General features: G+C 33.1%; 1 protein-coding gene across 1 annotated transcript; it reads left to right on the top strand.

The window, feature by feature from the left end:
* The first annotated feature begins 223 nt into the window (after window positions 1–223).
* On the top strand, window positions 224–9471 carry LOC148608933 (uncharacterized). The gene is made up of 7 exons (XM_088540595.1): window positions 224–472; window positions 1075–1327; window positions 1755–1904; window positions 3431–3820; window positions 4172–4441; window positions 5514–5639; window positions 7714–9471. Exons 1-7 carry the CDS (start codon window positions 392–394, stop codon window positions 7875–7877), a joined length of 1434 nt encoding a protein of 477 aa, XP_088396721.1. The 5' UTR covers window positions 224–391; the 3' UTR covers window positions 7878–9471.
* The last annotated feature ends 6275 nt before the right edge of the window (window positions 9472–15746 follow it).

The raw sequence follows: 15746 nt of genomic DNA, 5'->3' as shown, positions 1-15746 counted from the left end.
AAAATTCCACAGAGAAACAGAAAAACTTTCTATGTAATGATATTAATAAACGTAATGAATTATACACATGCATCTCATGTCATAAATTGTTCTTATAATACGAACCATTGCTATATTAGACAACAATTGACATTGTATTTCAATAGTGTCAACCTAAAGTCCGATTTCAATATTGAATGCTAAAATTCACGTGACATTTTCTTTGCACTTTACAAACACCTATCAATACAATGAAATTTATTAATAATTCAATGGTTGTGAGTTTTTAGTGACATTTGTCCATTAGTAAATTCGAGGTATGCATCATCATGAGATGAGACAAGTTTTTATTGATGTATCATTGTTGTTATAATATTCCCAATATTCCATATCATTGTGTCTAGTGAAGCGAATGGATCCATTAAAACTTGTTTCTAGTATTGGAAATACCTCAAATTTTGGAAACTCTGGTTCTGATATACACAACGATGAGGTAAGATGAACTTTCTTCCAAGAAAAAATGGCGGGAAATTAAATAAAGTTTGGTAACATGTTTCACAAAAAGCCATTCTATTCGAAATCAGTGATCTACAAATCTCTTCAACATTGCAAATGATAGGTATATGTGTTTATTTTTGCTCATAGATAGATGGTGAATTAAAACACATCTCATTATATCATACACTTGCCTTCTTTTTTGGAATCCTTCCCATTCTGGTTGCATCACAATAGTGAAAAGATACACATGACCCTTTGACCTTCATTTTTAAATGCTTCTGTTTCATAAATTCTTCGACTTTGAGTAAATAGTGATTTTATGCGCTAATATAAGTTTTGGAATACATGTACGGGTGTTTGGTCTGTTCGTCTGTACTTTGAATTGCACAATAAAACGCTGCCTTGAAAGGATTTGTATATTTCTATAGGAAATACAGACTATTGGCTCGAGATCGGAAACACCTGAAAAACCTAAAGGTACACCGAAAAAGAATACATCCAAGTTTTGGAATACATGTACGGATGTTTGGTCTGTTCGTCTGTACTTTGAATTGCACAATAAAACGCTGACTTGAAACGATTTGTATATTTCTATAGGAAGTACAGACTATTGGCTCGAGATCGGAAACACCTGAAAAACCTAAAGGTAAACCGAAAAAGAATACCGTATTACATCCACCAGATGGCGGTAAATTTGCATGGAAAATGGTTGGCATTTGTTTTACATTGACTTTTTGCAAGGAGATGTTACGGAATCTTGTCGAATATTCAGACGGTTTAGATGATGACATAGGAAAAGAACTCGCTAAGAATATCTGTATTTTGTTCAATGGATTTTCAAAGTTTGGAGGTTTGTTTCCTTTGCACGTATTACATTTCGCTTTTGATACAAAAAAATATTTTTCCGATCAAAGTCGGGCCAATATGATCATATTCCATGTATCATATTAGTAAATGAAGTCGATTTACAAGAAACAATAAAAAAAATGCAAAATAAAAAAAAATAAAAAAATATAAAATTATAAAAAAAAAACGGCTGAGGTAAAATACCTACTCGGAAGTTTGAAATACAAAATACAAAGATGAAGACAATTGAACAATACGGAATACCATAAGATCCAGGAGTATTTACAAAAAAAAATTTGATACCCCCCCCCCCCCCCCCCAAAAAAAAAAAAAAAAAAAAAATCAAAAAAACAAAAACAAAAACAAAAACAAGAAAACAAGCAATAAACAAACAAACACTGGTAGTATATATTGCCTGTTTGTGTTTTAAGGTGTGTTTGCTGCATTGGTAACATTGAAATACGGGTATGGCTTAGTAGGAATTGTGGGAAGTGTAATGGCGGCCTCTGGATTGTTGATGGCATCGCTCATGACGCCATCACTCAAAGATTTAATAGCAATCGTCGTTAGTTGCATATCTGGTAATTTTGATAGAATATCATATTTACTTTTAATCATGGTTTTCAAGATAACAGCATGTAGTTGCAGATTTTAATGCACAATTCATAATGTTCAAGGTATGACATAAATTGAGTTTTAACATCTCAAATATGGCATGAATTGAAGTGATAGAAAATCAAACCTTTTTATCTGTCATATAAAAAGAAATGAACATTAACTACTGTGCTTTTTCATAACTATATTTTTTTGACAATTAATGACGAGATATCATATGAAAAACAGCCAACTTTGAAGATGGCTGATGTCATTCTTACATATGGATACATCAGCATATAAAATACATTTTTTTTATTGTGTTCTGTCCAGACCATTGCAGATGTTTTGTATTCAGTAAAAACTGCAGGGACTATATGAATTAGCCCACGTAATTCCTTCACATCTTAGTTAATATTTCCTGCATGTTTGTGATTCAAAGTTAGACGGAAATAAGCATACGTGATTATCTTAATGGTACAGCTTCGATAGTTTAAGGCGATGGAAACCATTTCTATGCATACGAAAATAATTCCGAAGTCAAAATCGTTTAAAAGAGAAAATATAAAAAACAGTCCATTTTCCTATGTAATTGTTTCACTATTATGTCATCAGTCAATAACATACATGTATGTATTAGTCAACTCAGACAAATGTCTTTAATATGTTACAGTTTCTCAGAAAGGTGGCTCAATAGACAATAGGGTTTTGGGATTCCATTTTTTCTACTTATAACAACGATTAACTCATCCCGTTAATTAAAAATAAAATCAACAAACAAACGAATAATAAGAAAGCAAATTAATTCCGATCCTGCAGGTTATGATTATGTTAAATGTAACAATATTTTTCTCTTTCAATTGTTTAAATTTCAAATCGAATCTCCTGAAAATTGAAGTGAGCTAGCACAGTACTTCATTAAACCTTAATTTGCCCATATTTCCTTCATGTATTTCCACTAAACCGGAAGAAATTATTATTCAGGAATCCCGCCGATATAATAAAGTTAATGATCCTTAGTAAAAAAACTGATCATTCATAGCATATGAATAATTATGTACGATGTCGCGTGTTTCTTCCATATTGGAATTGTTCTATATGTCACGCAAGTTTATATGGGAAATGACATGGGAGGGGAAGCAAAATATTCTGTGTCAACCTCCCATCCCACCTCCAACCTATTTAATAGTATATACATGAAATATAAGGCACATGAAATACATCCAATACGGACTAACAAACAAAAACAAAAAACAAAAACAAAAAAACGAAAGAAAGAAAAAAAAACACACACACACAGCAAAAGATGTGCTCGTCCCTAAGAAATATTGTGTACAATAATTTTTTGTTTGTTTTTAGTTTTGTTAAATTTCTATCAACGTTCATTTATTTTATATATCATTGTGGTATTTATTTTATATGTAAATGTTCACATCTTGTATAGAATGAAGTAATAAGGGGTGTTTTTAATCTGAAAAAAATAAAAGAACCAAAGTGTGCTTAACATTGACAGGTATTGGTTGTGGTTTCATGGAGTACGCCATATTGATAGTTTCATTAGAATACTTCTCCACAAAGAGAGTAAAAGTCCTAATAATCATTAATATAGCGGCGGCCGTGGCAAATGTCATCTTTACCATCCTACTTGAGGTTAAGGCATATTTTCCTCAAGTTGTGTTGCCATGGAGTTTGACCTTTCGATACCAAGCTATTGGAATGGCTGGTGCAGTCATTGCAAGCGGTTTTATACGTACACTCGATCTAGAGCCAGAACCGGAAGTGAAGAAAGTTTACAGGCACCATCACATGCATTACTCAGACTTTTCACCACGTGATTGGAATGGACTCACGAAAGATCTAACATTTTATTTATATGCTATACTCTTCCTTTTATATGATTTTGGTAAGTAGACAATTAAATTTGACACTTGGTAAAAATGCCTTGTATAACGCAGTAATATTTAAAAAGGATCTACAAAGCTTATGTTAATTTTTAATTTGTACACGCATGCACAATCTCCGACATTAAATAAAAATAATTTTCCTATAGCTTTTACCTTTACAGAAAACTGTCAGCATGAGTGAGGTGTATTCCTTTTCCTGTGTTCTGTCCTGAGCAAAAACGTAATTTTGGCTTCATTGTATTTAGTTCATGCTCGTATTTCAGAATTGCAATGATACAAAAGTAAAATAAACGACATTAATAATACATCGCTGACAATAATAATTCTTGTTAACATTTTCCTTTTTTAAGGTGAACACATTCCCGAAATAAAACAGATAACAGATAGCCAAAAATGGGCCTTTAGTTCTGATGAGCTTTTATCAGCTAAGTTCGTGCCTTATATGGGACTCGCCTGCTCCTGTCTCCTTATGTGCCTATGGAAGTCACAGACATTTGCTAACATTCTAGCTGTTCTTGGACCTATCAATTTTATAGCAGGATTAGCTACTTGTGTGATTCTCCCCTATACAGACTTTGACCTTATAATATTTTATGGCATTATTTTCACATTAGCTAAATGTAAGTACTTGTTTGATACCATCTGCTTTGTTTTGATTTTAAATAAGGACTTCACATCATGCCATTAGAATTGTATTATATTTAGATACTGTAAGGCTGAAACTTGATAATGCCTTTCTAAGTTTATTTGATGTGCTCATTATTTTAAATCAAAACTCTAAAATGTAAAGCTATTGGTATTTTTTATAATGTGTGTTATCTTTTATATTTTTAAATTACTTCAAAGAAATGCATTTCTTGACATTTATAAATTGTTTTAAGAGGAAATCTAATCGAAAAGCAAAATGACAAACATGGAGACATCGTAAAATCTTGCCCGTTTACAAAATGTTACATTCTGAATTATTTTTATAGGTACAATCATACATACAGTATAGATTTTTTTTATTTAGAAAGAAAAAAAAATGAAATTCATTTTGATACTGATTTTATTAAGGGTAACTGTGTTCGAATTCAAAACTCATACGACTAAAGATCGGCCGAGGAAGAAAGTTACACATATATTAAACGCTCTTAATGTGACTTTCGTTTCACATCCGGAGGCAAAGAAAAATAAAATCTCATTTAAATAAATTGAAACAGTCTAGTAACTACAAGAAGTAGAAATGTTTTATTAGAGCACATTCACTACGTTTTTATCGTGTTTAGAGTAAAAACTAACTTTCGGCGATGTTGCACTGACGGAGGTTGAGTTTTTACCTTAACAATCAATTATCAGAATCACTAATGAATCAGTGTTACCCCATATATATTTTGAACAATTCGATAAATTGCAAACCGCAAAATGTTTTGACGTTTCATATTTCTTTAACTATTTAGAGTAATGACATTTCTTGTCCCATGGAGAAGATACTGTTTCATACTTTAGTTTTAGGATTCAATTAAATGAATCTTTCGATTAAGTAAAATATAACATTACACCTTACCTACATGAACTACATGAACAGATCACAGACACGAAAACACTATGTAACAAATACCTTATATCTCTGATGATGAACTAGGATAAACTGATATAAAGTTTATAAGCCGGATGATAATTCTTATTAATGTGTCAAATTGACTTGTTTAGATTGTATTTTGTGGATGTTATTGGATGTGATACCTGATGAGTTTGGTAGAAACAACACAAGAATATGTCTTGGTATTGTGTGTTTTATTGCCGGAGCATGTGAAGTTGGCTCAGCTTATGCTAGAGGTAAGGTTTATTGCCTGTAAATTGTAGAAGCGATGTTTATATTGTTGGCACATGTGAACTTGACTAAGTCTTTACTAGATGCGAGGTTTACAATTAACGCATTTGAATTTGGCTCGTCCTGTTCTCAAGGAAGCTTTATATTGCTAGCACTTATAAATTTGGCACAATTTTTGCTTGATGTAGGATGATTGTCTAAGCATGTAAAGCTAGCTCAGCCTATGCAAAAAGAAAGATTAAATGTTGGAGATTGTAAAGTTGAACAAGTCCAGGAGAGAGGCAAGTTTGTTTGCTAGCGCCTAAGAAATTGGCCAAACCTAGGTTAGAGGCATCATTTATTGTTGGCACCTGTGATGTTGTTTGCTCAGTCTTTGTCAGAATTTCAAATAAATCTTTAAGCATGTAAAATCGACCGGCTCAGCATATCTTTCTGGCAAGGTTAATAGCTGGCACCCGTGTGTGTTGACTCAGCCAGTCCTAAAAGGAAATATTTATAGTTCGTAACTCTGTGTTGGCTCAGCTTATGTATTGTAGCCTAAACTGGAGGTAAATTCATTGTTAAAGTATTTGAGGTTGGCTCAGCGTATGCTAAAAGTAAAGTTCATTGATAGAGTATTTAAGATTGGGTCTGCCTATACTTCAAGTAAACTTTATTGCTAGAGTATGAGTACTTGGCTTAGCCTGTGTTAGAAATAAGTTCATTGCTAGTGTATTTGAGGTTTGCTCAACCTAATATGTTAATAATAAAGTTCATTGCTGGAGATTTGAGGTTAGATCAGCCTATGCTATGGGTTAGGTTCATCGCGAAAATCTTTGAGGTTACTTCAGCCTATTTGGAGGTAAAGCTCATCCCGAGAGTCTTTGAGGTTGGTTCAGCCTATGTTAGAGGTAAAGCTCATTGCGAGAGTCTATGATGTTAGTTCAGCCTATTTTTGAGGTAAAGCTCATCGTGAGAGTCTTTGATGTTAGTTCAGCCTATGTTGGAGGTAAAGCACATCGTGATAGTCTTTGATGTTAGTTCAGCCTATGTTGGAGGTAAAGCTCATCCCGAGAGTCTATGTGGTTGGTTCAGCCTATGTTAGAGGTAAAGCTCATTGCGAGAGTCTATGATGTTAGTTCAGCCTATGTTGGAGGTAAAGCTCATCCCGGGAGTCTATGTGGTTGGTTCAGCCTATGTTGGAGGTAAAGCTCATCGTGAGAGTCTTCGATGTTAGTTCAGCCTATGTTGGAGGTAAAACTTATTGCGAGAGTCTTTGAAGTTGGTTCAGCCTAAATGGCATTGCAAGAGTTTACGAAGTTTTTTAAATCTATACTAGATGTAAAGTTTATTTATATTTTATTATTTACTGTGCTATGTTTAATTCTTACATTAATCAGATAACGACAATCTCTTTTAAAGTGCAATTACCTCAAAGTAGGGCTTTCTTGGAATTAAGACAATTATAGGAATGGAATAAATCTACTTGTCTCTTTTATGTTATAAATTATAAAATCAAAGTTTTTTACTCAATAGGATACTAATAGAATTAGTATTTTGAATACAGCAATCTGGAAATTTTGGAAAATCTATGTCCTAATGAAATATTCAAGCGCGTTTTGACTAAATTTTGAAATGTATTACTGATACTTCTATTTGGCTACGAACGCACCATTAATTTACAGTTATCTTTCTTACAATGTTCTACAGTCTTTACGAACGCACCATTAATTTACAGTTATCTTTCTTACAATGTTCTACAGTCTTTACGAACGCACCATTAATTTACAGTTATCTTTCTTACAATGTTCTACAGTCTTTACGAACGCACCATTAATTTACAGTTATCTTTCTTACAATATTCTACAGTCTTTACGAACGCACCATTAATTTACAGTTATCTTTCTTACAATGTTCTACAGTCTTTACGAACGCACCATTAATTTACAGTTATCTTTCTTACAATGTTCTACAGTCTTTACGAACGCACCATTAATTTACAGTTATCTTTCTTACAATGTTCTACAGTCTTTACGAACGCACCATTAATTTACAGTTATCTTTCTTACAATGTTCTACAGTCTTTTCTTTCTTTTACAGAAAGCGCTGAAAATTTTGTGGTAGATCCAACCGAAAAATTCAAAGCCGTATTTATACTTGGTGGAGCTTTAATAATGGTATCCGGACTGTTTGGTGTTTGTATTAGATGTTTTATAGTGTCGTTCAAAGACCCTGAACTTCGTCGACCCAGAGGGGAAGTTTAGATGCCAATCTGTCAGAAAAGGAAGTCAGGATTATTGTTTCTTCAAAAGAAAAAAAAAAGCAAACTAAGATAAAAAAAAACGTTTATTTTTTACACGAATGAGTAGTTAATAAAAGGTTTTGCACTCATTAGGAATTAAAAACCGGTTATCTATATTATCTTTAATAAATAATAAGTATTGCAAAATAAACTGAAACTTCACTTAAATATAAGATTTGAAACGCTTATAAGGTAAAAATAGGCTGATGTTTCATACTGGAATTTATTCGTTTTTCGTTAAATATGTTATAATTTATATTATCTTTTTTTGTCGCTTTTTTAAATTCTGAATGTCCAATGTTAGGTATCGACAATTAAAGATTGTGTTAAACAACATACACGTACAAAGATTACGTAGCACTCCAGCTAAGGATCATGCAAAATGTGATTCATGGGTAGAAAGCCTACATATTTTTATTTTTGATATTTTGTTTGATATGTCATAGTAAACAGAAATAAACATGTGGTTTTCATATAACCCATGCTCTTAGGAGATAAAAATTATATAGAATGCACTATAGAGTTCAAAATTAAGGGAGATAACTCTGTAAATGGCGCTCAAATACAATAGAATCTACTGTAATTTCATTGTCGATTATCTCCTATGAGCAGGCAGATTTGAATGAATAATTACACATTTCATAGTATAGATCCATAAAACAACTTAATTACAAAAATAAAAATATGTAGCCTTTTTGGGGATGTATCACATTTTTCAGATTTTGCATGATTCTTACAAAGACAGATACTTAAATTTTGGTCAAGATAGTCGAGTAACAGGTTTTTGGAGACACAATTAGACTGTTGTATAAGTTATGCTACCTAAGGGGAACGTCAGATGTATAACACAAAGACAGAACAAAAACGTAATAGGAAGATTTGAAAAGTCATAGTACAAGAGAAAACTGCTTAGTAATAGTGGTAACAGTTATTGAACCATCTAATAGAAAGAGTGGACAATAACATTGAAAGTCTATAGTTTAACGTCCAATTCGTTCGCATCAACTATGTTATTAAGTAGCAGTCTTTAAAAAAATCAGAGAGGAGGTGATTCATGCATGTCAAAAACCCACTAAATTTACTTTTATTCCTTATTTAGAATCAGTAACATACCTCATGTTGGTACCCTTATTGTTTAGATTCAGTTGATTTTAATTGCGGGAGGTTAAAGTTTGGTTTTCATCAAACGTACAAATCTTAATACAGGAAGGACTACTGTCACATAAAAATATAGCATATGTAGACCAAAGGTTCATCATTTTTTCATGGGTTTTTCTACACCATGAATCATCACCATAAGCAGTGTCTGAATTTTGTATGGACTGTTACTTAAAGTGTCAGGATGGTAATCTAGTCACCTGGACGTGGATAGCATTCGGTAATAAGAATATGGTAAAATGTCAGAATTGTAATCTAACCATCTGAACTTTTGTTGCATTCGGTTATGTGAATATGGTAAAATGCTAAGACAGTAGTCTAGCCACCCGGACATTGGTGGCATTCGATAATAAAAATATGGTAAAAAGTCGGGACAGTAGTCTAACTTCCTGGATGGGAGTGGGGTTTGATAGTAAGGATATATGCGTATGTTAACTGAAAAGTCAGTAGTCGAGCCACCTTCGTTATGAATGGCAAGACATCAAAATGTGGAACCAACCAACAATTACGATATCGATAAAAAGTAGTGAAGTTTATATTTCATTTTGTGACTAAAACATAGTAATCAATAAAAATCAAAATCAAAAAGATACCTTATAAGATGGAGCCTAAATATTTATTTGGTTAGTCCACTCTTTTAATCCCAGTTTTGTGGTTTGGCGTCTATCTCCCATTTCTGTTTTGTGGAGTTTGCGCTGCTTGTCTCTGTATTTATTTTCATTTTCCATGTCTCCACGTCTTTGTAAATTTATATTTTCTCGACCGTGTTTGTCCTTTTATATTTCCCCAATATTCATTAGTACTTCGGTATGTTTGATTCGCCTTTCTTCTTTGTATCGATGTCTGTCAGAAACCTGTCACACCATACCATTTATCTAGGGGATATTTTTTTTCGTTTTCGTGTATCGAATGTATGGAAATTACCCGTATTTGTAACCAGCTGAAAGTTTTACACTCATGATTTTATTGGGTCTGATCTTTTTTTCATTTCAGTATCTTAAATTCCGAACTTCTACACCGCCATCATGAATATGCCGGCTATTATTTTTTTCTCGGGATCTGTAACAAGTGGATATCTTTTTGTCAGCTGTTATAATTTTCATCTTTTGTTTACAAACATAATATGAAATAAGCTAATAAGCAGATATAAATAGAAAAACAAAAAAATTCTATCGATTTCAAGTCATGGAAGTACGTAAGACGGAGAAAATAAAACAATTTTAACACATTAAAGAATGAACATTATCCCTGACGACTGATAAAGTAAAGTAGCAATACTTGGATACAAGCAAAACGGAAACTCTATTCAAAGACGTCGTCGGACTGTTAAAAGTGCTGCTGGTTAAAAGCCCAGTGAAAGAGGAAGAACACGTATGATAGAAGGAAACAGAACCTACATGAAATTCAACCAGTTCATAGTAATGACCACGTGTTAACTTTTTTGTGTGACCGCCGCCTACATCCTTATGAAACAAATCCTTGGTCTGGCAGCTTTTCCGTAAGCTGCTGAGCCTTATAAAGAAAACCAGTAGTAATATCTAGTAAAGTGTAAAGTTGTGAGGCATATACTGGAGCCTGCTTAAATATTATCACGTGTAGCTGTCATGGTGTTGATCGAAGTATCACAATAAATTTCACTTTTACGGTTGTTAAAATGGAAGTAACCTGAGAGCAGCTACTAAGTATTTTACCCTTACTTGGCTGACTAGTGCTCTTTATTTAGTTTTACCCTTACTTGGTTGACTAGTGCTCTTTATTTAGTTTTAACCTTACTTGGCTGACTAGTGCTCTTTATTTAGTTTTACCCTTACTTGGCTGACTAGTGCTCTTTATTTAGTTTTACCCTTACTTGACTGACTAGTGCTCTTTATTTAGACACTAATAAAGTGTCCTAATCAAAGAAACTTAAGGACAACACAACTGCGTTTTCCGTTAAAAGATACTAATGATTTCGGACGGATAGTAGCCGCAGATATTTAAATTGGATTTCCTTGTAGGTCCTCTTACTATTTATGTAACGACTTACAGTATGAAGTCTATTTAACTTGGTGCCTTATCTGCAAAGGAAACATAATATTTTTTTTTTCATTTATGATGGAGTGTGTTTCATTTTGCAATCATGGATTAGACTCCTTTTTGCAACTCCAAAAGAAAGTCGAGTTGCTCATTTTCTTGGTTGGTCTATTTTGTTGCGTAGTATCATTTTTCATCCTTTTTCATCCATTAGAATTTAAATAATCAAAATTTCAATTAAATGGTTATCAGACCAGTATTTTTGACGATAGTCAAATGATCCGGTATAACGTGACCATTGAAGCGAACAATTGTGACAGGAGCATTCAAGAGGTTTGGAATGGTACCCATCAATGTTAAGATCGAGAATACGCGTTTATGGTTAACGTTTATGATGCAATAGAAGAAATAAAGGAAGAAAAACTAGGAGAGATCGATTTATTCTTGATTCTTGGATATGGAATAGGATATTGCCAATAATTAATAGAATCAAGTCTTTTTTCTGGTGCTGCTAGTAGAGCAGGACATTCTTACTATTCAGGAGCATTTGATTTTACTTCAAGTTTATCTAGGAGTTCATTACCAAATTCCTTTGTTCTTGATGAAAATTCATGTTTCATTTTCTTATTATATCTTGAGTGGAGTCCGAAGTGCTCATTTACTTTTGTTTCTTTGTACGTTTTATTTTGGTTGTTTTATGTTCTTTGTTGTGTGTATCTGTTTTGATTTCTGTCTGGTTTTGTCCCTGGATTGCGTTCTTTTCCCTTTAGTCTTTGTTCCCTTGATTACTCTTGAATATATATTTTTTTATAATAAAATACACCAGTGTACACTTTTCATCTGTTGTACAACTTTATTGCTGTTGATAACTTTTAATTTTGTATGCAAAATTAATCTAAATGATTAGATTGGTTTATGTTTTAGTAATTATAGCAATATAAACTAGATGTAGAAATGTAGAAATTTATTTTCATTTTTTTTGTCAAAACCTTATTTGGATATGCAACTTTGTGTTTGTAAATAGCAGCCGTGAAATGACAAGGAAATGATTGGCTTCTTTATATTACAAGTGGTTAAAGTTTTTGATGATACCACATTTTTTCTGTTGTTTACATTGTTTACGTGGACCGTCTCTGATTTGTCCAAGTACGTAGATGTTGATGTCTCTTGTTTTGATGCTTTGGATTTTTTACAGCAAGATCCTTTGATCTCAGTTTCCGCTATATAGACTACCAAGATACAATATAAAGATGACGTATTATATTTAAACAATTTTAGTTTCGGTGATTTTATACATCGCATCTACCCCGAAGAATTTGAGTTATAGGAGACTACAGACACTATGAAATCAACCTTATATCTTGACTTAACCAGAGATTTATAGTAAAGGAAAACTGTTGACAAAACTAAACGGAAAGCGCGATAACTTCTCATTCCGTATTGTCAATTTTCCTTTCATCTGTGGCAATATCCCTTCAGCACCTGCGTATAAAGTTTTCATATCACAATTCATACTTTATACATGTACCAGAGATTGTTGGAACTTTTCTGTACCGTGCTGGACTTCTGGAACAAGGGTATATTGTTACTATATATAAGTCAGCACTACAGAAGTTTTATGGACGTCATCATGAACTCGTGGGTCGTTACAGTATATCCATGTGTGCACCATGAGAACCAATTTGTTCACCGTGTCAAGATTTTTCCTATTTCGCCTTTTTCGACTTTTCATGAGCAACTCGGTGGGCGTTACTAGATAAACAGCAGTCCTAACCTTATTTCTCCCAGTTTTTAGTGGAATCCGAGTTGCTCATTTACTTTAATTTCTTTATACATGTGATTTTGGTTGTTTCATGTTTTTTGTTATGTGTATTTTTTTTCTGTCTGGTTTTTGTCTTTGGATTTTGGTTTCCGCTCCAATCTTGGTTCCTTTGATTACTCTTTTGTTCAACAAATATCTGAGTATAAGAACGCATCCGCCTTTCTTTTTCGTTAATTTGATATAATCTGCCTGATATTGTCTCAGTGGGACCTTTCAAGTGCCACATGTTTCAATCCCAGAAGATCTGAAAAGGTCGTTTGTAATTACATTTCAGTTAAGAAATCCGATTCCGCTTTTTTAATCACGTAGCAGCTTACTTGACTCGATTTAAATGCAGTTAGAGGTAGTCAGAATACATTGATCGACATATTTATTGGCATTTATATTTGGAATAATTTATTTGTCTTGAAAACACTTCCTTACATTTTGGATTAGAGTAGCACAAAATAGATCGGGCTTAGTCGGGACAAAGTGAATTTAAGTAAAATAAGTACTAGTAGCATGGAAGTTCCTACTATATACTTCACAAACCACCTTATAAATATAGATTTATTTCCTCTTCAATTCATTGCTCTATAACTAGACTTTCTATTTTACTTACTAAAACATAAAAATCTAATTCCCTATGTGGGATCTTTCGAATCTGATCAAAGTTTTGCTTTTTCAACTACTTACAATACACTTCCAAATAATCTCATAAAATAAACAAAATATCTTATCAAATGGTCATTTAATAAATCGTGAGGAAAACTTAAAAAATTCGATATGCTTACAGCACTGGGATTTCTGTCAATATTTTCGTACGTTTAGGCGATATAGTTTATCGTCAAGTAATTGGAATTCTCATGGGGACAAATTGTGTATCTCTTATTGCGGACCTCTTTCTGTACTGTTACGAATCACAATTTATGGATAGGATAAATACCCTTCCAAACAACATTTGGTAGAAAAAATAATAACACCTTTAGTAGAAATTTTGGCTGTAGAAAACGACGACTTCAATATTTATACTCACGAAATGTATCTTGTAGAACTGTCTGTCAAAAACGCTAATATTGATAATAAAGAATGCCCGTTTCTTGATATTAGTATTCATATCTATAATGGTGAACTTAATACTAAAATTTACCATAAAAGGGATGGTTTTTCATTCCCTATTGTCAACTATCCGTTTTTAGATGGTGACGTCCCCTAGTCACTATCATATGGTGTTTACATGTCACAATTGGTTTGATTTGCTCGTATTTGTAACAGTGTTTCGGCTTTTAACCAAATAAATCGTTATACAATCGAGAAATTACTACATCAAGGTTTTCGATATCACACGCTCGTAATTACATTCACAAAATTTTCAACCGATACAAGAAACTCATTCGCAAATACAGATGTACTTGAAAAGGATTAATACATACGGGTTTCTCTTGCCCTTTGTTTTAAGGTAATACTCTACATTAAATTCGGAAAGATCGAAACTCATTAGCATTAAGTTAACTAAAGCGTTGAATAGGCTCATTCGTAAATGATATAGTTATGATTTTGTTGTCAAATCGTTAAGAATAGAATTTATTTGTATTAACATTGATTCGCTCATAGGGTCTTTACATAGAAATTAAAACACTATATTTAAGAGCAGTTTTTGGCATGACATGGGTTGTGTCTTTAATGTATAACTTATGATGTACCGTGGTTCTCAATCCCGCATGGGAAGAATTGGGATGCATTTTAAATATGACGGGGATTTTTGTAGGTTTTAACGGGTCTTGAACTGGCATGTCAGTGAACTGCTAGTTGTCCTTAGTTTGTACATTTGTATAATTTATATTCAGTTTCTTTATTTCCACTGTAACAAGGACTAAGACCTTTTTGAACTGATTTTTAAGTATGTAATAGTTTTCCACGTTGGCCATATTTTAATGGGAGAGAGTTGTGATGACGCCAAAGTATCTTTTGCGCCTGTCCCAAATCCGGAATTTCTGGCCTCTGTATGTCTTGTTTCGTTTTCACCTTTAATTTATTTTATGTTTGGCCACTATTTCTCTGTACCTATGTATAATGTTATTTTGGGGCCATCTGCAGCCTGCCCTGTTGTCTGAGTCTTTCCTCGTCGTCCATTGAAGACCAATGGATGGCCTTAGGCTGATATTTTCATCCCGGTGGGGTTGTTGTCTCTTTGACATATTCACCATACCTATTCTCGTTATAATATGAAAAGTTTAACTTACGTCAAGCATTAAGGAACGTCTATATTTATACATCAATTAAGAGATAAGCACCACATCTATCAAAAAAAAAAAAAAAAACCCTTGAAGCACAAGGACACTTATATATGATAAGCACCTTTCATATTTCTTAGAGAACGCTTCATGTCTTAAGAATAGTGGGACGCTTACAGAAGAGAGGCAATACTAATGTTAAAAAAAACAATTGTTCAGAAAACTGTAGATAAAGCCGAGTAATCCATTTTTTCTAGAAATTCGTTTTTAAAAAAGAAGATATTTTTTGTCGTCTTGAAGGGATAATTAGAATTGTATTTGCTTACTTTCGTCAGCTGAAAGATCAAGGGCTGGAGAAGGAAAAGTTCTGATATCAAAAGAGGAAAGGACAGATACCTTGTTTTTAACGTTAATAAAATATCATGATGAGTTCAGTGTAAAAGATGGAACCGGGAACAGAAAAGCAAAGAAAGGTTGTCCACTCGGAACCAAAAATCGACAGATTTTGAAAAATAAAAACATTGCCTACTTGATAACAAGGTCCCGACTCCGAAACTTAACCTTCAAATTCCTTTTGTTTACTTACTTTAAAGTCGGCTATGGCGTTATGGATGAGATCAAACAT

This window comes from Perna viridis, chromosome 8 (assembly GCF_037379345.1).
Source record: "Perna viridis isolate PV_CMFRI_1.1 ecotype Kerala chromosome 8, ASM3737934v1, whole genome shotgun sequence".
NCBI classification, from domain to species: Eukaryota; Metazoa; Mollusca; class Bivalvia; order Mytilida; family Mytilidae; genus Perna; species Perna viridis.
The sequence above is the reverse complement of the archived record's forward strand: the minus strand, read 5'-3'. Positions and strand labels throughout refer to the sequence as shown.

What these genes read in the sequence shown, in the direction of transcription:
- LOC148608933 (XM_088540595.1), top strand. Translation starts at nt 392, where the DNA reads ATGGATCCATTAAAACTTGTTTCTAGTATTGGAAATACCTCAAATTTT. An exon ending in CTTCCTTTTATATGATTTTG is followed by an intron (nt 3,821 to 4,171) that starts GTAAGTAGACAA and finishes TCCTTTTTTAAG; the next exon opens with GTGAACACATTCCCGAAATA. An exon ending in TGGCTCAGCTTATGCTAGAG is followed by an intron (nt 5,640 to 7,713) that starts GTAAGGTTTATT and finishes TTTCTTTTACAG; the next exon opens with AAAGCGCTGAAAATTTTGTG.